The sequence below is a fragment of the Emydura macquarii genome, unplaced genomic scaffold (assembly GCF_026122565.2).
Source record: "Emydura macquarii macquarii isolate MOO-44397 ecotype Brisbane River unplaced genomic scaffold, CSIRO-AGI_Emac_v2 contig_2805, whole genome shotgun sequence".
Taxonomy (NCBI): domain Eukaryota; kingdom Metazoa; phylum Chordata; order Testudines; family Chelidae; genus Emydura; species Emydura macquarii.
Genome location: NW_027132942.1, coordinates 2,711,427 through 2,735,719, shown reverse-complemented (window position 1 = coordinate 2,735,719; position 24,293 = coordinate 2,711,427). Strand labels below are relative to the sequence as shown.

Below are 24,293 nucleotides of genomic sequence, written 5' to 3'. Positions count from 1 at the left end.
GGAGGGGCGGCTCTGAGTGTCCGTGATGAAGCTTCTCTAATTGCTGCATTACTCCGAATGCGCCATGTGGAAACCAACCTTGGAGAGCTGAGCGCTCAGTGCCTCGCTGCCCGGCGGGGGGGCGGGCGGGCGGGCGGGCGTTCTCGGCTCCCCCCCTCTGAGCCGTGCCTCTTCGTTTCACCCCCAGGGATCTCTCGGGACAACTGGCACAAGCGTCGCAAGACTGGGGGCAAAAGGAAGCCCTACCACAAGAAGAGGAAGTATGAGTTGGGGCGACCTCCCGCCAACACCAAGGTGGGGGATTTGGACGTGGGGGGGGGGGGATTACTGGATGTTGCTGCCCCCGGCCAGCTTAGAAAATGCCCTGTGAATGCCTGGCTTTGTCCTGCAGCACTAAGGGGTTGGGAGAATGCCTTGCTTTATCAGGACTTCAGTTTCTGCCTGTGCTCCTCCGAGCCGGGGCTGGGATTTCTGCATTGCATTCAGTCAGAGCGTTGCTGGGTTAGGAGGCAATTGGAGTGATGAGCACGTTCCCTTAGGTGGGTGCTACAGACCGTTTTGGTCGCAGTTACTGCACCTGCCAGTGCTAGGATCTGTCATAGTTACACTGACCATATTGCCTTTCGGCCTGATGCTCACTGTCTGCTCTCCCCTGAGGATACTGTGGGGCTCTTCGACGTTTGACCCAGCTGTGTTGTTTCTGTTCTTCTAGATTGGCCCGCGCCGAATTCACACGGTGAGGGTTCGTGGGGGTAACAAGAAATATCGTGCTCTGCGGTTGGACGTTGGCAACTTCTCTTGGGGCTCTGAATGTAAGTACGAAGAATGCAGGTGTCCTGTGTTTAGAAAGCACCCCAGTCGTTTGCTGTGTCAGCCATCGGTGCTACAGCTGGACAGGAGGAATGATAAAAGCAAGCAGCTTTGATGCTGATTTTCAGCGACGTGGTTGTCGGTACAGGGTTTGCTTCTGGAGCAGTGTGAATAATGATGATAACTTTGGCCTTAGGTGGGCTTAGCAGGCGTCTTGGAGGCCTCTGTTAAGCCCACAGTGATAGGAAACGTCATAGTTACACTGAGTGCACTGCTCACAGACGCTCTTGGCTCGGGAGGGAGGCAGGCAGCTATGGAGTTCTTGCATTCGATCCCCGAGAGAAGTTGCCACAAATGTGATCCCTGTCCCAAAGTGTTTGTAATCGAAATAAAGCAATACAGAGCAGTCCAGGAGAAGGGGGAGCATTGTCAAGAATGGTTTGCTGGAACAGATGGTTTTGAAGGAGAATGTGCCCAGCAACGGGGGTGAAGGGTGGGCAAGGGGTTTTGTAAAGGAGTCCGGCATTAAGGTGAGAGGACGGGGTTAGGTAACACTTCTATCGTGGTGGTCTTGGCGACAAGACCGGTGGGACTCCAATCCTGGGTGTCCTTTTGAACGCTGCTGTAATACAAATAATAAATAGTAAATCTGTTGCAAGTTAGTGGTGATTGAAAGGTGGCTGTCAACCTTTTCAGGCTGTTGCACCCCTTGCAGGCGTCTGTCATGTGCGCTCCTAAGTTTCACCTCGCTTAGAAACGACTTGCTTACAAAATCTGATATCAAAATACAGAAATGTCACGGCACACTAGTTCTGAAAAGTGCCGACTTTCTCCTGTTTACCATACAATTATAAAATAAATCAATTGGAATATAAATACTGTACTTACAGTTCAGCGTGTAGTGCAGAGAGCTGTATAACCAAGCCATGGTATGAAATTTTAGTTTGTGCTCACTTTGCCAGTGCTTTTTATGTGGCTTCTTGTAAAACTAGGCAAATATCTAGAGGAGTTGATGTACTCCTTCGAAGACCTCTGCGTACTGCCAGGGGTTTGCATACCTCTGAGAACCACTGACCTATGGTCTCTAGAGCAGTGGTCCCCAAATTTTTTATATGCCCCCCCATCCTTGCCCGTGACCACCGCCGGGGCCGGGATTGGAACCACGGTCAGGCTTCGGGCTGGGGGTGGGGCCCAGAGCAGAGCTGGGGGTGGGAGCAGAGCCGTGGTCAGGTCTGGGGGTCTGGAGCTAGGGGCTGAGGCTGGAAGTGGAAGGGGGCTGAAGCCTAGCAGCGGTGGGGTGCAGAACTGAAGCAGAGCGGGGCAGGTTGGCGCACCCTCCCCGCCCCTCCCTGAGTCTGGCCCCAACAGGCCCCTTCCCCCACGTTTCTCAGTGCCCTACAGTTAGGGGGCCTGCTCTAGAAGTTTGTGGACGGTGGGAAACCCAGCTTGCTGCTTGGATTACAAATAAAACTCTGGATCTTGCAAACTCTGAGTGTAGTGCTTGCAGCCTGGGGAGTCTTTCACTTCCATGGGATTGGTAACTCGTGGTAGGAAGAGGTGGCAGCATTGGGCCTTGACTGTCTCCCCCTGCACTTGCCTCTTCTGCAGTTTGTGTGGTGATAACCTTGAGATGCGAAGTTTGATTTCTGCACATGAGACCGGGGGCTGATGCACGGGGCCTTGCTGGAGTTATCTGGCGCTTTATTTAAGAACGCGTGAAGCCTTCTTGCACAGGTCTCTTTTCTGAACCCACATGGGCTGCGCTGGGAGAGGAAAGGACATACTGAAGGGACCCGCCAAGGAGTTGGAGGATAAACTTCCGAGGAGGTGTGGCTCCCAGTGGAGGTTGAGCGCTGAGGATGCTGTACTGTCTGCTTTGTGTGTTTAAGATGGAGCCATGGTCAAAGTGCTGCTTGGGTGACTTTTCTTACGTGTGTGGCTCGTGTGGGGTTTAATGAATTCCCTTGTTTTCAAAGGCTGCACCCGCAAGACCAGAATCATTGACGTAGTCTACAACGCTTCCAACAACGAGCTGGTGCGGACAAAGACCCTGGTGAAGAACTGCATCGTTCTGGTTGACAGCACCCCATACCGACAGTGGTATGAAGCCCACTATGCCTTGCCCCTCGGACGCAAGAAGGGCGCTAAACTGGTACGTGCTGGGCTGAGCAATCTGTTCTTGACGCTGTGTGAATCATGCCAGTCTGACTACTGGGGAGGGATTGCAGAGTCTGTGCTGGGTTCCTGCCTTGCTTAATGCCATTGAGTACTGTTAGTTCTGTATCTTAGCAATTTTAAACCAAGTATCTGAGAATTGCATTGGGGACCAACTCTAGCTTTTTGCGATTTTCTCATTTGGAGTCACATGGCTGTTCTGAAGGGAAGGGCTGGTTCCTTGAGGCCATGTGCTCCACAGAGCCATCCCCATGGCTCGTGCACCCGGCACTGGGAGGTTAGTGGAGGATCTGCCCCTTAGCGCTTCCTGGTCTTCTGATGATGATACCTTTGTCCAGTTCTGCTGCTGAAGGGAGAGCGATGACAATTTGTGACGCTGAAGAAGACTTTGCAGCGGGCGAGTCAGGTCCTCACTGCAGGGCAAGCTTCTGCTTCTGGAGCAGATTCCTGCATGCCAGTCAGTTACGTAGGAGTTTGGGTCCTGTGTGCAGTGTTTATTGGAGGGAGAGATGGGATGAACTGCACAGTTGATCATGGAACAGTGGGTGGAGTTTGGCCTGTTAATATTGCACTATATTTGTCTGCAAACAATCAGACGTTACTCCACTCTGTGTCTGTGTGGTTGGAGGAAGGCAGACTCCGCTGATTTTGGGGAGGACGGTAATTTAGACTCCCTATAGTTTGCCGTGGAGCACATATCCCTTCAGGAGCTGGCCTTGCAAACTAACTGGAAAGGCTGGTTGGGTTTGTAACCGCAGTCATGCCTCTGATCTAATGAGTTTGGCTAACAGAGGTTGCCTATTTTGTGTGTGTGGAAAATGATTCACAGCAGCCATTGGTGGGAGGTGGGGGACCGTTGCTTTTCCAGAACATTCATTCACTGTCAGTAGCCACCACTCCTGCTCTGTTCTCCATACGTGACCAGACGTGCTTGGGCTAGGACTGTAACCAGGGTTACTGCACCGTAGCGTTTACCAAAGTGGTACTGGAAATACAAAGTATTCATATCTTGACATGACGATTGAGTACGACGCTTTAAAATCATGCCTCTTCCCACATAAACTATTTCTGCTCCTTTCCAGACGTAGAAGGAATATAGAGGTTATGCCACTGAGCAGAAAAAGGGAATGGAGTGGGAGGTTTCCAGCAAGGAGGTGGACAGCCGTACTGTTAAAGGCTGCCTGTTCTCAATCCTTTCTCTGGCCTCCTTTCAGACTCCTGAAGAGGAAGAAATCTTAAACAAAAAGCGTTCAAAGAAGATCCAGAAGAAATATGATGAACGGAAGAAGAACGCCAAGATTAGCAGCATCCTGGAGGAGCAATTCCAGCAGGGAAAACTGCTTGGTGAGTCCCGGGGAGGGAGAGCTCGGTGGAATACATAGGCACAAAGAAAAGGGACCAGAGCAGAAGCTAGTCTTGCTAGTGTTCTAAAATCTTGTCTGGGTTAGCCAGCCTGATAAAGCCATGAAACGATGCAAAAGGAAAGTAACAGGGGAGCTCACACATTGTAAGTAGGCATGGCAAAATGATAATTTCGACTGGTGATATCAGTGTTTATTTTTAAGCATTTATTTTTATGGATTTTAAATGTTCAGTTGCAGGAAATTATGGGGGCGTTAGCCAGTAATTATTTAATGACAGTGGATATCGAGATTCAAAAGGTTAAAGCTTTACAGCCATTAAAACACATATTGTGAACTTCGCATGTCAAAATTCACCAAGTAAATATCTTTAAAACGAACTCGATTACGTTCTCAGGTAGCACTTTTCTTACTTGGCCTAGCTGTAAATGTTGATAATTATCGTTTTCATCAATTTGTGCATGTAGGGTGAAATTAACCTATACCTGCGTTTACAGATTTAAAAAAGTCTAGTCCTTCTAAGCCTAGTTGTAAAATGCTTTTGCTAGACATTAGCCACAGTTTTCCTATCCTGTGTCTGGATTCTGGCGGATCCTGCAGTTTTAGTGAAGCAGGCTATTTTTTGGCCCTGATGGAAAGCAAAAAATTTCCCACATCTCAGCTGGCACATTTGTTCAGCTCCTGGCATTGCTACGGCCATGCCTACGCTACAGACATGTCGGTATAACTACATCGCTTAGGAAGTGAAAAATCCACCTCCCGAGTGACGTAGTTATACCGACCTAACCCCCGGTGTAGGCAGCGCTAAATTGACGGGAGAAGCTCTCCTGTTGGCATGGTAGCATCTTTGCTGAAGCATGCCGCTGTAGCGCTTCCCCGAAGACAAGAACTAAGGCTGTTCGTGTTTCCCCTCTTCAGTGAGAGGCTTTCTTGGGGGTAACATGGAATAGCTTTCACCCATCTGCTGTTCTGCATGGGGGGCTGGGTCTTCTGAAGTCTTCTGGTGAGGAGAACATTGTCCAGTTCTGCTACTGAATTTGAGCGATGACAATTGGAAATCTGAAGAGGACTTCACTAGTGCATTGCAGGCCTTTCCCTTCGCTCATGCACGCACCCACAGCTGTGCCTGAGCAAGATCCTTTTAGGGAGATGCTCGCTAACACGTATCTGTTTGAAGGCACAGTACTGACCTTTGCTCGATGAGACCCATGCAAGAAAGGTTGGCAGCAGAGGGCAGGAAAACGTCCCGCTTGTTTGGATGGACACTGCAGTTGGAGGGTCTATCGCAATGTAGCTCTCATTATTTCCCGGCCTAACGACTGACTTCTCATTGCAGCTTGCATCGCCTCCAGACCTGGACAGTGTGGCCGAGCAGACGGCTATGTTCTGGAAGGCAAGGAACTAGAATTCTACCTGAGGAAGATCAAGGCCAGGAAAGGCAAATAAATGTACAATACGCAACTAACAGTCCAAATAAAAAAATCCCAGAGGCTTGTTCTAAAAGAATAGTGTGATTATTTGTGGGGGGGGGAGGCAGGGCTTGTGCAGCTCCTTTCTCCTTTGTCGACTTGAAAACAAAGGGGATAGAATGGGAAATTTCTGATCTCTCTGTGCTTTCAGCCCTAGGCAAGTGCTAGACCTGCCAGCCCTACGGTGCTGAGATGGGACCCAGCAGGGAACATATAGGAGTGATTTAATGGGCCAAACCCCAGTGTGGAGAAAGGGAGTTGTTAGTGGCTTAGTTTGTGCAGCAGCTCACAGGCTACACCATTGACGTGCCATTGGTGTAATTCTGGCCGCCTAGACCTGTTAACTTCAGTTGCTGGTGGAAAGGGGAGTTTCTTATACACCCGTATGTTGGTTGTAATTGGGATCACTAGACTGGAACAGACCCGGGGCCTGTCTCATCTGTTCTGTCTCCTGTAGTGACCAGTACTGGATTAATTCTAGGAAGTGTTAATAACCCGTCGCTGTTAGCCCAGTACTCCACCCGTGGGCTCTCGCTGTGTGGTAGGAAAATCTGTTTGGAAACATTTCCTATTTCGGAGGGACACTGGTTCCTGCCTGTACAGTGATTTACATTTTGTACAGAGAGTTTTGGCTAGTAACTGTACTTAAGGAAGAGCTGCTGGCTTGTTTTCCTTCCAGACTACGTTAACAGCTTGGTGCTGAAACAGGAGAATTGGTGGCCTCGCTGTCTTTTCTCTAGCCCCCTCACTGTATTATGGGGGCACTAACTTTTATTATAGCAGGTCCAGGGTGCGATTAACTCTTCGAACTGGGGCTGCACTGCTGAGTGGCTGGTTGGTCTTCTCCTTGACCTCCTGAGTCTCATTGCAGTGCAAGATGATCTCCCTTCTAGCAGAAGGGCCAGGCTATTTCAGTGGTCTGTCCCTTTCGATGGTTGGGTACAATCTTCCCTTTTCACCTACCATCTGGTGGGGAGGAAGTTGCTGCCTCTTGCACAGCTGATGAGCCTGATCTGGAACATGGGTGAAAAAAATTACTTTCCAACATACAAATGGCTGTGTGGGGTCAGGCCGATGGTCCATCTAGCACAGTCTCCCGTCTTCTGACGGAGAGGGAATGAACAAAACGGCAATTTCGAGTGACCCATCCCCTGTTGTCCAGATCTACTTCTGGCAGTTGGAGGCTTAGGGACACTCAGTGTGAGGTTGCGTCCCTGACGCTTTGGCTAGCAGCCATCGGGGGATCTTCCCTCCATGAATATATCTAATTCTTTTTAAAATCCAGTTTATACTTCAGGCCTCCACAACATCCCCTGGCAACAAGTTCCACAAGCGTGACTGTGTGTGTTAAACTACAGCCTATTCGTTTCATCGGATGATCCCTCATTCTTGTGTTATGTGAAGGGGTAAACAACACTCCCCTATTTGCTTTCTCCACACCAGTTATGATTTTATAGACCTCTATCATATCCCTCCTTAGCTGTCTTTTTCCTAACCTGAACAATCCCAGTCTTTAATCTCTCATATGGAAGCTGCTCCTACCCCAATCACCTTTGTCGCCCTTCCAATTCTAATATATCCATTCTGAGATGGGGTAACCAGATCTGCACACAGTATTCAAGGCGTGGGTGTACCATGAATTTATATAACTGCATTAAGATATTTCCTGTTTTATCTGTCCCTTTCCTAGTGGTTCCCAACATTGTTAGCTTTTTTGACTGCCACTGCACGTTGAGTGGATGTTTTCAGAGGAAATATCCACCATGGCTTGTGAATATCGACCCATGATCTCTTTCTTGAGTGCTAACAGCTAATTTAGACCCCATCATTTTGAATGTATAGTTGGGATTGGAAAATGTAATGTGCATGACTTTGCACTTACCACATTGAATTTCATCTGCCATTTTGTTACCCCAGTCTTCCCGTTTCGTGAGATCCCTTTGTATCTCTTCTCAGTAGCTTTAGACTGAACTGTCTTGAGTAATTTTGTATCGTCTGCAAATTTTGCCACCTCAGTGTTCACCTCATTTTCCAGATCACTTATGAATATGTTGAACAGCACTGGCCCCAGTACAGATCCTCAGGGGACCCTGCTGTCACCTCTCCATTGTGAAAAGATGCACCCCTGCCTATTGGTTATCATTCCCTAACAGAGTCATTTCAGGTGAAGAAAAAATCCTAATGTGAAACAAGAGATTCTCATCTGCGTCAAACTAAAGTCTTTTGCTTTGGCGTGCTCATCTTGGGCCTCCTGTAGGTTAGGAGGCTGGAAAGGCAGCTCAGCTTTTGAATGTAAGACAGGTGTGGCCTTCTTTGACCTGTAACTAGAATTCATCTTGGTTTTTAACCAGTGACTTAATCCTTGTAAAACTCTGTTTTGTGCTATGCAAGTCTGTTCTGGTCTCTGCATTTCTTGGGTCTTGTTTCCTAGCAAGGTCAGCACCACCAGCTATTCTGTCCACCAGGGAGCCGTGGAGAATGCGCAAAGCAGTGGTGCCCCTGTGACTAAAAGAGAATCTACTAAATCAGAGTAACCCTGCTCGTGTTCTCTTCCTGCTCGCAGACACCCTGAACTAGCTCTAAGATGTGCTCTGACTTTATTCCTCTCACAGGTAGACTATCTTTATTCCCAAGTGTGATACTAAGCATGGCAGACCTTCATATTACTTCCCGGTGTTAATTAGACAGCTAGTAACCACAGTCATGTATGTACACGAATGGGGTAACTGCATGTGAAAATGGCTGTATAAACAGGGTCTGGCGTCACTTGCTTATTTTTAATCTAAAAACGATAACCATGTTCTGGGTCTTGGTGCAAACCTCTGATTGTTAGCAGTGGGAGCGTCCCATGGCATAGACGACTTATGTCCTTCCTGTTTCTCAAACCCTGCAGGTCCTGATTAAAAATGTGGGTTGGCCTTCCAGAAAATGAGCCATGCTGTTAATCGAGAGGGAGCAGGCAGGCCCGAGCATGGCTGAGCTGTTCTAACGGGATGCATGGACGCCCCGTGGAGGCGAAGAGGGTTCTCACATCCAGTCTGAAATAGCAGGATTGGCAGAGAAATGTCGAGGACCACTCGAGAAGTTAAAGCTTGTCTGCATGGGGCAATGGCCTAGAATGGCTGTTGCCCTTTGAATTCACACCCCGGCTTGTTTCTGGTGTCGACAAGCCTTTGGTTACGTTATTTTCCCTTTTGGATGTTTAATGGTTTCAAAAGCATAGAACTGCACGAGGGGTTCCCTGGATGCAGCGTTTTCTTGGGAATAGGTGCAAACGTGTGCATGGGGCTTAAACCACCCATGGTTTTAAACCACTAACGTTGGTGTGTGTGTGCTTAAGATGTTGCTTTACAGCACAGGATAAAAGGGGGGTGATACACCTTAGTGCTCGAGTGTCCTGTTAAGTGCACAAAAACCAAGTCCTGTCCCAGGTGGCAGGAAAAGGCTCTGGCTTTTAGAGAATGCACAAAAGGATTGACTAGGTCTCGTAACTCTCAGTGGGTGTCCTCGGTGCTTAGCCCACCGGGGGCTGCTGTGAGAGACAGAGCTGCAGATGGACGAATGGTTCAAGTGTGTCTAAGCTCTTGTACTACACTATGTTTTGCCCTGTTTCCCTCAGTTGCAGGTGGCTGAGACTTGGGAGGCAGTGGAGGATCAAATTCACCCTGGCTACCTGGCCCGTGACGTTAGCGGGAGTTGTGCCTGCTATAGGAGATCTGACATTGGCTCAGAGGTTTGCCATATAGTTTACACAAGCACTCTTCACTGTGTTGCATGAATCACCTTCCCCACTCCCCCTACCACCAGCCAGGGCCCAAGCATAATTTTTTCAAGCTCAGTACAAACGTGACAAGGGCTTCCTCCTACACACGTGCCAGAATCCCTCGTCCTAGACACACAGTCTCATGAGCCATGAACATTTTTTTCCAGCCCCCGGTTAAGTGTAGCCTTTTCCACCCATGTGTGGTCCCTGCCACCACCACCAAAGAAATGCCAGATAGGTGGGTTTGAGATAATAAAGAGCATCCTGGAAAAATGTCATTCCCACTACCCCGTCTCTTTTCTATACAAGCGCAAAGGGGTCAGAACACACGGGATATTCTTTGTTGCACAGAGGGAGAAACTGAGGCAGAGGCTTGTTTAAGATCACACAGCAATTCAGTGGCAAAGTAGGACATAGACTCCAGCTCTCCCGCTGACTAGGATTATGCCTAGCTGTGACCCATCTTAGCTCTACGTTCGGCACTGGTGTGACTGCTGCTGGCATGCGGTGTCCAGTTCTGGTGCCCATCATTCAAGGATGATGTTGATAAATTGGGGAGGGTTCAGAGAAGAGCTAAGAGGGGTTAGAAAACCTGCCTTCTCATGCTAGGCTAAATCGACTGAGCTTGAATCTAAGAGAAGCTCAAAGGGTGGCTGGATGACAGCCTACGTATCTCCATGGGATGGGCTCTTCGACCCTGCAGAGAAAGATCTCACACAAGCTAGTGGCTGGAGGTTGAAGCTAGATAAATTCAGACCGGAAAAGAGGTGCACATGTTGGCGGGTGGGAGTAGTTAAGCATGGGAACAATTGACCAAGGGGGTTTGTGGTACAGGGCTGAGAGCTCTCCCGTCTGCAGAGAGTGTCTGCGTAAGGTGCAGCCGTGCCGCTGTGGCGCTTCTAGTGCGGACGCGCCCTGCCAGATCTGCTGTAGGGATTATGTGGGGCAGTTCTCTGGCCCGTGTTACGCGGGAAGTCAGGCTCGAGGGTCTAGTCTGGTCCCTCCTGGCGTGCGAGTCTGTAAATGGCTGTGAAGCTGGCACTCCATGAACCCGTCTCGCCGTTCAGTGGGTGGGGAGGGCATGCAGAGGGAGGGGCCACCTCAGACCCAACAGCTGGGCCGCTGCTTGGCAATGCAAGGGCCCCGAGGGGCTGGGCTTGGGGATTTGGACTGGGAGGGGGGTGTTGCTATCGCAGCAGCAGCCTGTAGAGGGCGCACTGCCTGTGCGGGTCCCTAAAAGTCACAGTGTGTGTAACCTGTTGCAGACTGTAGGAGATGCTAGTTGATAAGTGATGGAGTCTCGCTCTAGCCCTGTCGGGTTACACACAGCTTTCCGAAGCCAGGCAGAGACCCGGCTGGCCTGCAGTGCTCCGAACTACCCTGAGCCACGTGGAAATATGTGACCGTGCTCCCTTCAAATGTTCAGAACTTTTAAACGAATGAAGCAGGTTTCTTCAGTCTTGGCTTGTTTATGTAGGTTTCATGGAGACTTCACAAAGCCCCGTTTGAAGTCTCTGCCGTCTCCCAGGGGTAGCGATAGGCGGTTCGGGGGCGGGTATCCCGTACTGCATTCATCGTGAGGCTATAAAAACAGCTCATCTTTTAAGCTGCGGGGGACGAGTTTTCATCTGAACGTTACGTTTCCTGACTTCCAGGGCTCGATTTCTCATCCTTGATCCGGGTGTTTAACACTAGGGTGTTTCCATGGAACTTGGTCGCTGCGTTCCCTTATAGAAACACCCCCTCGCTTAAACCATTTGAAAAAGTTTCTAAAAAATACAATTTAAAAGGCCCGTGGGCTGTAATACTTTGGTCTCGTTTTGGTGGGGGGGTTAGTATGTGTGTGCTGGAGCCAAGTGCTATACAGATCGTCATGCGAGATGATCGAGTTCTCCCTTCTGGCCTTAACCTCTCTGACTTAACAACTGCGTGTATGGGTCTGGGAAATCTCAGTAAAATGACAGCTGCAACAGAAAAACGGAATAATTCAGATGAGAATCCCCCTCCCAGATCCTATTTTAGCCCCCCTCCGCTCCCTGCGTTGCTCACAGGTTTGGTGTCCCTGCGTTTTTATTGTTGAAAATTATTCACTCCGCAGTAAAGAAGCCCAAAGCTGAGGGTGGGGAGAGATTTATTTACGCTAACGGGAGGCATCTCGCAGCATTCGACGTTTCCGGGGTGAATATGTCTCCTGTGCCCCTCAGGCTGGTTCTTTGTCAGCCACTGTCTCCCACGGGTGGGCCCTGGCAGCTGGAGGGGTGTGATGGGGAAAGAACGACAGGGATTTCTGTACAGCCGGAGCTTTATTAAACCCTCTGCGGCATTTGAGCTGATCCCTGCAGGCTGCCTTCCAGCCCTGTGGGCCGGCTCCGAAGCCCACTGAGCCAGCGGGCGTCTTTCCCTGGATGTCGATGGGTTTCGGAGCTGGCCCGTGGCACTACCACGAGAGTGGCAAGGCCTCCGGGACGGACAGACACCGTGGGCCCACGCCTGCCTTCTGCTCCGGGCTGCAGCTCCCGCCGCGGGGGCAGGCTCTAGGCAGCCGACTGGTCCATGTCGATGCTCTCGTTGGAGGGCTGCCTCACTCGGATGTGGGGGGTCTCTCGCCGAGGCCCCGGCCCGCCCCCCAGCCGGCTGGGGACCTTGAGGAGGGGGCCGGGCGTGGGGGGTTCGCTGGCCTCCTCTTCTGTCTCCTCCTCCTCGATGCGGCCCACCGATTCGGGGTCCTCGCCGCAGCGGGGGTTGGGGGAGGGGAAGCCACCCTCGCCCCGCGGGCGCAGCAGGTGGGGGTGGGCCCGGCCGCCCTTTCCGAAATTCTTCAGGCTGACGGCGGGGGAGGCGGCCACGGTCAGGAAGCGGCTGAGCAAAGGCGTGTGCATGCGGGGCAAGGCGGGCGAGGCCTCCACCTGCTGGCTCTGCTCCGGGTCCTCGCTCATGCTGGGGAAGGAGCGTGGGATTAGGTCACAGGGCCCAGCTGGAGTCCCCGGGGGCAGGGGAAAGGGCTGGGGGTCGGTCGGCGTTGAGAGCGCGCCCTGGGAACAAGCTGCTGGCCCAGCCACGGGCCGGGCTCCTGCGACCAGAAGGCGCCAAGCTGCCGTGTCTGCTGCGGGGGCTTTTCCTCAGCCGGAGGGGCCGAAAGGGAGCGTCCCTGACCGAAACGTGGCCCTTCTGTCGGCTATGCCTGCTTTAATATCGCAGCGTGGGCTTGGCGGCCTCACGCACCACGTCCCCCGACACGGCGATTTAACGGGACTCGCGGAAGAAAAGCCGTTCTGCAGAAGGGCCTCTTCTACCTCCCGGACCTGCACCCGTGCAGCCTGCGGCCAGAGCCGCGGGCCAGGAGACGGTTTCCACTCCTGCCAGCGCAGCGCAGCGCCGGGAGAAGGTGCCGGAGGCTACTCTGGCTCATGCACCCCCCAAGAGAGGAGTGGGGCGCACGGCCAGGGCAGCCCAACAGATCCTGCGCCGAATCGGCTGGGTGAAGTGAGAGATGCTTTTCCCTGACTCCGGCCCTGCAGTCTCACTGCAGGCTGGGTTCTTCCCGGCTCATGCATTAGTAAGTCATTCAGATTCTTCCGTCACTTGCCCTACTGCACCCAATTGTCTCCCTGCTCTGCCCTCGACCACCCCCGAAGACAACAGCGTTTGCTCGGGTGTAACTAAGGGCAGAATTTGACGCCGGCAGGCATTAAAAAATCACCTTCCTACCTGTAAACTGAGTACATCTGATCTGGCGTCACTGAAAGGCAAGGAACGGAGCCCCCCCTCCGTGGCCCTTTTTTAGAGTGACTTTTCAGATCCAAACCACCCTTTCGCGCAGCCCCCGAGGCTGGCGGGGGCCATGGCCGTAGCTGCTGCTTCAGGACAGAGGCTGGAAGCAGCCGGCCGGTTTTCGTTTGGAAGGGCCCTGCTGCCCTTACCGCATATCGAAGGTGGAGCCCAGGAAGGAGGGCTTCAAGGTCTCCGCGGCCGTGGCAATGGTGTAAGGGGGCTGAGCTGTGGATTCATCCCAGTATTTGTCCTTCCCGGTCGGAGGCAGGTTCTGGTACATGTCATCCACGGAGAGGAGAGACACCTAAGGGTGGCAAAAGGGCAACTCAGCATCGAGGGGAGGGAAGGGGCACGCCGCAGCAGGTTGGTTCTTTAAGGGGCGTCCGGCTCAGGCTTGCCTGTGAGGGATCAGCTGTGACTCCTGCAGCTGATCAGATGCTCCGGGATCATCAGCCCCAGCTGTGGAAGACTCTACAAAGGGCTGGGAGAGCTCGGGAGGGGGAGAAGAGCTAGGGGAGGGGACTGGCCCTGAGGGTAGCACGAGAGAAAAGGACTCCTGCGGCAGGCCTGGGCGTGGGCCAAACTCCAGGCAGGTGGCCTGGAGACAGATGGGGAATAAGGATCTAGAGCGGGGGAAAGGCTCCAGGGTTGTGGGGTGCTGCAAGAGAAGCCAGGCCCCAAGGGGCTGCGAAAGAGGCTGGCCCCGACCCGCGTTTCTTGCATCCAAGGCAAAACGCCCACTCGCTCCAGCGAGGACGCTGCCTGAGTGCAGTCAGACCCGAAGGCTGCGTTCGTACCGGGTCCCACCCTGCGCCCACTCCAGCCAGATGCAGCAGGTACAGGTGAGAGGCACGTGCGACGGGACAGGCCCCCGGCGCCACTCGGTCCTAGGTTTTCTCCTTTGTTTGTTTCCATTTCTCCTGTGGATTTTTTACGTCGGGCGGACGGTGCCCGCCTGATTACATCCCAGCGGCTGAGATCTGCTACACACCGGGCGGGCGGCCGTTAGCCACGCTCGCGTCTCCCCATCAGATAGGCAACGTCCCCTGGGACTGGGCCTCACCCTCTTCTGAAGAGCCCCCTACGGTGAAGCTGGAGTTCAGATACAGCCCCTTTATTCTGTGGCTTCCCCACTGAGGATCACTGGGGACCGTCACCTTTGTGACGGGGACACCTGCACTGGATACAGGCCACCAAAGGGCCATCGCTTAGGGACGCCTACGCGAAGGCTGGATTTGGACCGGTGACTTTGAGGCAAAAGGCCCCTCGTCCTGCCCCTGCTGCCCTATGCGCCCTGAATCTTCCAGTCTGACGAAACAGCCCCCGAGGTGTCGACAAGGTGCCACCGCCACGCCTGTCCCTCTACCACACGCGCCTTGGCGGGGCGGGACACACCTGCAGGTTCCGGTCGATCAGCTTGTTAGTTTCAAAATCATCGTCGTCCTCTCCAAACGGGTTGATGATTTGCTCGGCTACCTGGAGAGTGAAGGCGGAACGGCCCATGAGACACGTGCCCTCAGACACCGGCTGAGGGCTGCTTTGACACTCGTGTAACGCGTTGAACCGACAGCTGTTGCTAATGACCACTTCTTAGCGGAGTACCAGTGGCGCATTGGGTGCTGCTATCCCGTCTCTCCCCAAGGAGCTCACGATACAGACGATGTGGGCAAAGCACGTGAACACACACGGCGCACGACCAAACGAAGGTCCGGTTTTCGTGCCATGTGCCCTGGGTTTCTAACCTTTTCTCTGTCTCCTTTCATCTCGGTGGTGGGTTTTCACTCAACGGCTTTACAGAAAATGTCTCTCTTAAGCAGGGATTTGCAGCCCTGGAGGCTAAAGTCCTCTGCAGGGCCAAGCATAATTTTTTCAGCCCCAGCACTAATTTGTGACACGGGCCCCCTCCCACACACATCCCACAGCCCTTCATCCCAGACGTACAATTCATGAGCCATGAAAAACGTTTGAATTCTGAAATTACTGTTACATATTCTACAGTTCTGAAAAATGCCCCCTCCCCTTTGCTATTTTTGTTTAACAAAACACCCAGCCTGACAGTCCAACAAGTTTGCTGACTATTTTGTAACTTTTTGCTCATTATAAGTGATATTATTGTCATTATTATATTATTATTATTAATATTATTATATTACATTATATGTCATTATATCCTGTCAGTGTCTTGATTATATTCTGTCAATGGTTCAGGGTTGCAGTGTGGGCCGGGGCCCCCAGGGCCTCCGGGTCCCGGTAAAGTGTACCCTTTTCCTGCCCTCCCGTGTGCGGGTCCTGATTGCCCACAGAAGAGGTATGGATGCAGAGCTGGCCAGATCCCGTCTAGGGCAGAGGCCCCAGTGGCTCATTTTGTCATTGCTAAGAAACTACTCAGAGAGTGAATTTTTGTGAGGGGAACATTTGTCCCACTAGGAATTGGACCAAAATCGCAACTCCTCTGCCCCGAGAGTCCATCGGATGGGAAAGTCTCACCAACCGGGGTTATATCCAAACCAGTGGCTGTGAGAGACAGGCTCATTGGTGCCAGCTGGCAGAGGGGTCGCAACTCTGTGTCAGCCACTCCAACAGGCCTGACGCACTCGCTACGCCTAACAGATTGCTTTCATCGGCTTTATCCCTAACTAGGGCCTTGTAAGATCTCAGATGCAAGCCAGGATCCACGCTGGGCACTAACTGCGGTGTGACATGCATCTGCTGATGCTATTTTAAAAAGCCATGCCTATGTACTGAAAACACGACCGGCTTGTTTGTATCCCCCCAGCGGAGGTGAGAAATGGGTTTTGCCAGACAAAGGGATGTATCTCCATATCTGCCTCGCTTTGGCTGTAGATGAAGCATTGCAACTAAGCCAAACCAACGAAAGCCCCATTTACATACGGGATCAACAGGAGAGCAGCACACCGGGGGGAAAAAAAACAAGCCAGGAGGCTTGGCTGGCTGCGTGCGAAGACAGTGAACGTTGAGAAATAAGGTGACCCCAAAAAGCCACTTTGGTATTGAGGGAGCTTTTTGCATGCGGGAGCAGTGGATTCAGGCTGCTTATGCCAGGGAATATCTCTGTAGGTGAGAAACTGCTTTAGCCAAGGATTTGAGCCCTTCAAGCGAAGTTTAGACTCTACTAAGTGTGTTATGCCGTTGTTTTATGCGCAACCATCGGCTGCTACTATTCTTGCTCATGGCTCGTGGATCTCTGGCCCCTCTGTTCTCTGCTGAGAAACGTATTTATCAGAAACACCCCTTGGCGCCGTGGTATCAAGCGATGCGGGACTCCTCCGTTGGGTTAACCACGGTGACGTATGCACTGGTCTCTCTGGGGGCGAGCGAAGCTGGTTCCTGTGAGCGTCCAGGGGCGGGTGCTGCACGCCGCGGGGCGCACCGTGAGGACTCGCGGGGGTTGCCGTGTACCTAGCACTAGCCTGCAGAGACCTGGAGACGTGCTTGGGGCTGGAGGCTGTTGGTTTTGGGGAGCTGAACATAGCAGGGATGGAGAAAGTAGGGGCAGGCCCGTGGCAGGGTGCCTCCGAACGGAGAGTGTCATTGACCTAGGGGCGAAAGGCTCCTGATTGATTCCCGAGACCACAGTGCCCTGCGGCATGTTCACGGAGGGGACGGGCTGCAGAGGAGTCTGACAAGACGGGGCAGGATCAGATCTCCCACCACGCTGGGCCCCAGCAGGGTCCTGCGCGGGGACGTGCTCACCTTCAGCCAGCCGGCGTAGAAGAAGAACTGCAGGAAGGTGGTCAGAGGGACGTACAGATCCAAATCCCGGTCCTGATCCTGGTCTGGGTCCAGAGGCTCCAGAAACTGCCGCCCGATCACGCAGAAGGCGAAGAAGGAGTAGACGGCGATGGTGACCACCTGCCGCGGAGGGACGCGGTTAGCCGGGGCAGGGGCGGGGAGAAGGATACGGAGGAGCCGCTGGCTAGTCTTGGTACAAACGGGAAATCCCACAGGAGGAGCTACCGCTTTGGAGAATGAGACTAGATACAGGCAGAGGTAGTTTAGAGCAGCACTGAGATCCCGCCACCGGTGAGCGTGAAAGACCCCGTGGCACAGCCTGCAAGGGTAGCCGTGCGGTTCAGCTGGTATCCCGGCCGTATTCCAACTCGGGCTGATTCCATTCTGCCACCCTACACTCTTCTGACAGCTTCATTGGGAACCGGGATCCTTCTTCCCTCCCTGTTCGAACCCCTGCCCTTGCCCAGTGTTGCTGTGTGCTGTTAAACAGCGGCTGCGCCTCACCCCACACCTGGCTGCAGTGTAATGACGGGCGAACCGCCAAGTGCTCTGGGCTGAAAAGCGACGGAGACATTCACGCCGTGTCTAGGAAGGCACGGATATACCTCGCCACGGGTCAGCCCCCAGAGCCCCGTATGCACCCTGAACGTGCTTGACGGGCGCTCGGTGGGCAGGGAAAGGAGCTGTCCCCTGGGTGCTGTGGTGGGGATGGAGGGGTTAGTTTCCACGCGCCGTGGGGCTGCCCTGCGTGATCCCCTTGGAGGGTGAGCTGACGGCAGAGCACTCACTGACCTGTGTGTACACCAGTGGGATGCTGATCCAGTCATAGTGGAACAGCATGCTGCATTTGGCCCGGTACAGGTTCAGCTCCTATGCAGAGAGGAGGAAGCGGGAGGTCATCACCAGGGCGATAGCAGCATGGGACAGGCTCTCCCCGCCAGCAGCTGACACCCACCTTCCCCAGATCCCAGCAACACGCCCCCCACGATCCACACCCCCTCCCATCCCTGGACCCTCCTGCCCCGCCCCCACCCCCAAACTTACATCTATCAGTAAGCGGAGGGCCACGTCGTCCCGGACCCGCCCGTCCCGCCGCGCCTGGGCGGCCAGGTTGGTGAACCAGACGCAGGGGATCCAGTACTTGTTAAAGTCCGAATGGAGGCTCTCAAACTTCTTGCGCTCCTCCTGCGTCATGAAGCCTGCAGCCCGGGAGACAGCAGGGAAGGACAGAGATTCAGGGTCCCTGCTTCGCCCCCTTGCCTGGCCCCTGCTCTGCGGGTTTCCTGGGTTTGCTTCCCATGAAAGGTACCAGACTGTGTGGCCGGGCTGCGGAAGCCCTCGCTCCGCAAAACAGATGCGGCACGGCCAGCTGCAGGGCCAGCTCCCCACACGCTGCCCTGCCAGCGTGCTGCCATCCCGCGTGGGGGTCATCTGCAGGGGGGCAGATCAGTCTCTGCGACCCACTCAGTCCTTGATCCCTCTGCTGACCCTGCCGGCATGTCAGCTGCTTGTGGGGGGGCTGGGTTTTGTGTCTGATCAGGAACCGGCTTGAGATCAAAGCTCGTTCCACATAGCAACTCCCAGTTCCTGCTGACTTGGGCTGGATCTGAGCTGGCTGCCTCCTTCCCCAGGAGGGGGTCGCTCCAGGGTCACAGATTCCAGAGGAAGGCTCCCACCCCCGGAGAAACGGCATCTCAGCCCCTAGCTTCTACATGCAGTGGAGGGAGTCGGAGTCTCCAGGGCCACCGCAGAGCTGCTGGGATGGGCTCGGAAGTGACCGTGGCCTTTTGCCTGGTGGGGGACAGGCACCGTGAACTGGAAAACTGGCCCTGGCTGGGATTGTAGCGGGGGGAGACCTATTCTCAGCAGGAGCCTGGAGATTTCCAATCCCAGCCTGGAATCCGGGCCCCACGGAAGTCCAGGGGAGTTTTGCCATTAACTTCCACCAGGCCAGGCTTTCACGCACCCCTCCCCACTCCCTGCTCCCTCGGCTAGCAAGGGGCTGGGTGCCCCTGTGGCTAGTATCCTGCACAGCCACGTGGGTGACCTCGGTTCACTCCTTGCTTGCTCCGTGGCCAGCCGGGTGGCTGATTAAGGGCTGCAGGCAGGAGTCAACTCAGGCATCAAGTGGGTACAAAGCAGAGAGAAAAGTGGATCCCTCGGGACGGCAGGAAATCATCCGTGCAAGAAAAGACACCTGCCGAGCGAGGCTTTTCCTAGACCCTGACCTTCACTCCAGCCTTTGCGGCTCCCCAGGCAGATAACTGCCGGCCGTGGCCTTGCAACTAACCAATGCATCCGTGTCCTGCCCCGACCCTGAGCCACGCTCACCTGCTTCTACCAAGTGGTCCATGGTTGGAAACCTCTTGAGCACCCTGGTGCTGACAGAGCGCAGGATCAGCACGGAGGACAGGTTGGCATAACGGATGAGCGAGCGCCGCAGGATCCTGCCTTTGTCATCCTTCCCGTGGACGGTGCTGGAGACGACGCACATCAGCTGGTCAGGCAGCGGGATGCTGGTGTACTGGGCCCACCACCGGTTCACGATCAGCGTGACGTAAAAACCTGCCCAAGGAGAGAGCCCCCGGGGGCACTGTGACTAGCTGGGGCGGCGCCTGTCGGTGGCTGCAGCTGAGCCATGCCGGCCCGGCAGCGAGAGAGGCAGGAGCGAATGGGTTCGTGGCACCTGTGGGCTGTGCAGAGCGGGAGGGGCTGGTGCTGGGTTGCCTGGTCTAGTCTGGGATGGAAGGTGTGATGTTAGCAGGTGGGACCTCACACGTGCTAAGCGACACGTTTTAGAAGACCAGGGCAGACACGACTCACAGGGCCGGATTTCCAAAGGGTTCTGGGTGCCTAGGGAGACCGAGAAGAGCTTTTGCAAATCCCACCAGGTACCTAACTCTGGCTTTAGGTGCCTAAATCCCTTTGAAAGTCTGGCCCATTGCCTTCAACATCTGCTAGAGTGGTGGCGTTAAAAACCTAGCCTCCTCCACTGGCTTTAATAACGGGGCCAGTTCAGCCTGCATAGACCTTCACACTGGCCGGCTTCTCACGTGCATTAGTGGGAAGGTGTTAGTACACACATCATCAGCTGCCCTTCGAAGCCAAGTTTGAACCAAGCCTGAGAAACACCTGAGCGAAAACTCTCACTGTTAAAGAATCCCTGGCCCAGCCAGCACGTACGAACCAAAAGATCCATGCCAAGGAAAAGCAGATCTCACCTTTCTCGTGTTCCTACCATTAAAAAACGAACAGAAACAAAAGCTGTTGTTTTGAGGGCAGGGCAAGGAACCCTTTCCAGTCTTTTTACACACCATAACGAAGAGACGGTTTTCGCCCTCGGCAGGTTACCTGTAGGAGACCTGCCAATTTCCGCCTGTGACAACCGATCCGGCTCTCGATCACCGATTAAATCACCCTGGAGTAAACCTAAGTGGCAAAACTGGGCCTACTTGATAGCTGGGGAATGGGCAGGAAAGCACAAGGCTAATTAACCCAGGAGCCCAGAAAGTAGAAAAGGGACGGGAAGGAAGTGCTGGGGGTAGAGGAGATCAGAGAGAAGCAACGCGATGCGGCCGACCTGCCCATCACTCTAAAAGTTGGAGGCCTTGCCCTCTTGGGGGGCGAGATACCTTCTGGCTCCCCCTTCTTAGCTGAGTGCACTAAGACTCGATTGCAGCTGTAAGGACAGAGCTGCACACGTTGGTAAGGGTGCTGGGGTAAATAAATTGCACAAGGGGTTTGACCAGGAAATGGTCTCCGAGCGGTTTGTGGCTAGAAAGGAGACAGGAGCAGGACAAGGCCCTGTCACACCGGCACCCACCCCGTTTCTCTGGTGTCTGGGGGAGACGGATTTCTCCGTGGCACAAGCAATAAAGGGTAGCTGAACTGTTTGAGGGGCACCCTGCCGTCCTTTGACTCATTTCCACTAGCAATGGCGGAAGGATCAGGACTGACACCCGATAACCTACCGCTGGGCTTGAATGACCGGCTCAAGCATTTCACTAGCGTGGGCTGAATTTTGGTAGAGGAGATTTTGTAAAGAGCCGTGAAAAGACGGAAACGGAGGGAACAGCTGGTAGATCCATCAGCTGAGCCCCTTCAGGGATGCTCAGGCAGGGTGAAATTCCCCCTGCTGAGCGGCGCGCACGACTTGTGCCACTCTCTGCACAGGGGTGAATTTCCCCCCGGGATGCTGGCTAGTCAGTGTTTCAGTAGCTATTGTGGCTATCAGGCCTGGGCTTGTCAGGTTAGCTGCTGCAGGAATTGCCTCTGAGAAAGCAGCAAAGAAGTTCCTCATTTCTCCCGCACGGGGGAGGGGCCGGGTGCCACTAAATAATGCACCGGAGTCACCTGTCAGAGATAACCCTGTTCCCAAGGCACAGCCGGGTGGGGAGCGGCGAGCAGGGCTGCCACTGCTTCCCGCAAACCTCTCACTGCCTGGGAAGCTTGGGCTGGGTGAAGGTTTGTTTTAGCTGGTAAATGTCTAATCATTAACCCCTCGTTCTGTTCTCTGCGTCTCCCCACTTCCGCTTGGTGCCATCGCCCACCCCTCCCTGCTAAGCGCCCTCTGCTCACACCTACCACAGCCTCTCACACTTTTGCAGGACTTCTCTTCCCCAGAGGATTTTAAATGTACTGCGCTTATATACAGGGGTCGCTGCATCGCCTGCTGAAATGCAGCCACCTCTGGGGCAGAACACCCGTGCCACACGACGGCTTGGGGCAGGAGAATGCTTCAGGGGGACTAGAGAGGCCGACTGGACTATAATGGGAGACAGCGTGGGCGAGTGGCAGGAGCTAGGAGGCAGGACTCCTGGGTTCTGTTTCTGGGTCTGCCTCTGATACGCGGTGTGACTTCGGACAAGTCCTTTTCACCTGCCAGGGGCGCGGTTTCCCCATCTGTAGTAAAATGAGGATGCTGGTGTTGGGCCGCCTTGGGCAGGGGCTTTGAGATCTGGTGGTGAACGGTGCAAATTATCGTTCTCACCCCAATTAGAACTGGGCTAACCCCTTGCGTGTGTCTGGGGCCTGCGGCCAAAGAATTGAGGGAGGCCCTTCGGAGACTCACGCCCTCGCCCAGCTGATCCATCCGGTCCAGCCTTCACTGGCCATGGAGGATGGCAAACAAGGGACAAGGAGAGCCGGGGAGGGGAGCTTTACCCAGGACAAATGACATGGGGATGAGGTCCGTGGAGCGGTTGCAGTACTGAGCCACTTTCACATAGACACGCTTCTGCTCTTCGGTCAGCAGCCGCCTGCAGGGACACAAACAGCCGGGATCAGGCGCTCGCCCTGGGAGAGGGGGCGTGGAGGGAATCTCCAACCCCCCCTGTGCTCCTCTGCAGATTACCTTTCCTCTCCTTGCCCCTTCACAAGCGTGCCAACTCCTCCCAGCTCTCTCCCGCCCCTAGAGACCCTCCCACCCCGCCAGCCTGAGAAGGCTGGCTCCCTGCAGTATATTTGGTAGGGGTTTTCCACTCCACTTGTCATGTCCCAGGCAGAATCGATCTTTCACTGGTGGGGGCTTGAGGGATCTCGTCACGGGCACGTTTTCCCTGAGACGAGCATCTCCAGGTGTTTTCCGGTCCCATGGATGGATGCTCTAACGGCATGCACTGTCCATCAGCGGAAAGGGGGTTCATAAAAGAAAGGCAGCGACAGCAAGTGGGTAAAGGACGTGGTATTTTCAGCAAGTCCGGGCGCGAGTGGAACCAACTGGCTGCTGCACGAGAAGGGAACAGCCTACTACTGCTGCCAGCTCACGAAATCAGTCCTTTATCCCCAGTGGCAGAGGGCTGGGTTCAGTCCCCAGGGCCAGCCCACAGGGGGAAGCCGTTCCACAGACTCACCGATAAGTGATGCTCAGCGTCGCATACAGCATGGCAAAGACGAGGAACTCCTTGTAGAGCAGTTTGTAGATGCTTCCCTTCCACCGGAAGAGCAGCTTGGAGAAGCCCCCGAACTGGGCGTTGGCCACCTTCAGCGTGTAGGAGACGGTCATGGCTGCCCTGCCTCCGCCCCCTCCGGGCTGCAGCTGGGAGAGAAGGCGCTCGAGTGAGATCTCCCCAGAGCGCTGTCTGTGGGGCTGAGGAAGCTGTGCTGGCTCAAGTGCCATGGCTGGACTCACAGGCCCTCGGTATGATCCCCCACCGGGCAGCTGTGCACCTGGATGCACACCCCCCACACCCCAGACAGTAGATGGCGCATGTGTAACTCACACGCCGCAGGCATGTCTTTGTCTCCCTCTAGTGGCTGTCCCACGCAAGCGGATAAGAGCCTACTACATCTCCGCGGAGTTGCAGCCACTCACACCGGCTCTGAATTCGCACTGTCCTAGCTAACACGATCGCTCCGGGCGGCAGCGTGGAAATGCTGCTCTCCCTGCTTTCCCCACCACTTGTGCAGAACACGATGTGATCCAAATGGTTTGTAGAGAGGCTGGCAGGAACAGACGCCCTTGCTTCGGGGGTCTCCGCTCTGGGGAACACCCGTGCTACATGGTGCAGCTGGGTGAAAATCCTGCTCTCCAGGCAGGGTAAAGGCCAGCCCCTGGCTGGCTGGCTTAGCAGTATCCAGAGCAAGGGGTGCAGCCCAGCCAAGGTGGGGACCCCTCCACCCCCTCCCACCTTGCTTCCCAGAGTCCCCCTGGAAAAGGATTTAAGGCAAACAAGTGCCTCTTCAGCCTGGGCACCAGTGTGTAGCGTACGCAGGATTTCTTTCTGTTCAGAGAGCCGGTTCAGTGGTAACAGCTGAGCCATACAGGGCCCTGCTAGTCCAGAACTACTTCAGGGGTGACAACCTATAAAGGAACAGCCCTCAGACCCCCCACTCCTACCCAGACCAGTTGCTGTTCCCCTGGAGGGGGGGAACCTCCTACCTGCACCAAGAGTCCGGCCTGTCCCTTTTTGTCCCACCAGCATCCAGGCAGAGACGGAGCCTTTACTTCTCCCTTTAAATACCTGCCCCTGGGCTCATAAACCACATGCCTCAGGGTGATGGATTGGGCGTTATCGGCCAAGCAGGGAACAGGGAACTCACAGGCAGGGTCACACCAACCATGCTTTCTGCAGCAGCCTCTTCCGGCTGTAGAGCTGTGCCCGGAATTTAACTGAGTCCCTTTGGCGGGATATATCCAGCGTTCTGCCCCACAGCACTCCCAGATCAGCCTGCTGGTCTCACGCAGGCCTC

At 54.2% G+C, this 24,293-nt stretch overlaps 2 protein-coding genes and 5 non-coding genes across 8 annotated transcripts in view; 6 read left to right on the top strand and 1 right to left on the bottom strand.

The window, feature by feature from the left end:
* The window catches only part of LOC137166149 (small ribosomal subunit protein eS8), a 125,117-nt gene extending 119,265 nt beyond the window's left edge, over nucleotides 1-5,852 (top strand). For both annotated transcript variants that reach the window (XM_067567774.1, XM_067567773.1), the window contains 5 exons: nucleotides 188-294; nucleotides 713-812; nucleotides 2,787-2,962; nucleotides 4,200-4,329; nucleotides 5,683-5,852. In XM_067567774.1, coding sequence (XP_067423875.1) covers nucleotides 188-294; nucleotides 713-812; nucleotides 2,787-2,962; nucleotides 4,200-4,329; nucleotides 5,683-5,792 — 623 coding nt within the window. In that variant the 3' untranslated portion in view covers nucleotides 5,793-5,852. The remainder of the gene's footprint in view (nucleotides 1-187; nucleotides 295-712; nucleotides 813-2,786; nucleotides 2,963-4,199; nucleotides 4,330-5,682) is intronic.
* LOC137166231 (small nucleolar RNA SNORD55/SNORD39) lies at nucleotides 14-98 on the top strand. The gene has a single exon (XR_010923598.1). It is a non-coding gene; the product is annotated as a small nucleolar RNA SNORD55/SNORD39 (small nucleolar RNA).
* On the top strand, nucleotides 512-617 carry LOC137166234 (small nucleolar RNA SNORD46). The gene has a single exon (XR_010923601.1). It is a non-coding gene; the product is annotated as a small nucleolar RNA SNORD46 (small nucleolar RNA).
* Nucleotides 3,298-3,370, top strand: LOC137166232 (small nucleolar RNA SNORD38). The gene has a single exon (XR_010923599.1). It is a non-coding gene; the product is annotated as a small nucleolar RNA SNORD38 (small nucleolar RNA).
* Nucleotides 5,344-5,414, top strand: LOC137166233 (small nucleolar RNA SNORD38). Its single transcript, XR_010923600.1, has one exon. It is a non-coding gene; the product is annotated as a small nucleolar RNA SNORD38 (small nucleolar RNA).
* Nucleotides 5,853-6,630: 778 nt separating the features above from the next.
* On the top strand, nucleotides 6,631-6,762 carry LOC137166236 (small nucleolar RNA SNORA35). Its single transcript, XR_010923602.1, has one exon. It is a non-coding gene; the product is annotated as a small nucleolar RNA SNORA35 (small nucleolar RNA).
* A 5,137-nt stretch (nucleotides 6,763-11,899) lies between these two features.
* BEST4 (bestrophin 4) lies at nucleotides 11,900-23,106 on the bottom strand. Its single transcript, XM_067567758.1, has 9 exons — nucleotides 22,955-23,106; nucleotides 22,266-22,360; nucleotides 19,434-19,667; nucleotides 18,147-18,301; nucleotides 17,895-17,972; nucleotides 17,064-17,222; nucleotides 14,745-14,825; nucleotides 13,499-13,653; nucleotides 11,900-12,515 (listed from the first exon to the last, which is right to left on the bottom strand). Exons 1-9 carry the CDS (start codon nucleotides 23,104-23,106, stop codon nucleotides 12,113-12,115), a joined length of 1,512 nt encoding a protein of 503 aa, XP_067423859.1. The 3' UTR covers nucleotides 11,900-12,112.
* Between the last annotated feature and the right edge of the window lie 1,187 nt (nucleotides 23,107-24,293).

Coding starts and splice junctions, on each gene's coding strand:
- BEST4 (XM_067567758.1), bottom strand. CDS start 23,106: ATGACCGTCTCCTACACGCTGAAGGTGGCCAACGCCCAGTTCGGGGGC. Junction 22,361..22,954: donor ACGCTGAGCATCACTTATCG/GTGAGTCTGTGG, acceptor GTGTCCCTGCAG/GCGGCTGCTGACCGAAGAGC. Junction 17,223..17,894: donor TCCCACTGGTGTACACACAG/GTCAGTGAGTGC, acceptor CCTCCGCGGCAG/GTGGTCACCATCGCCGTCTA.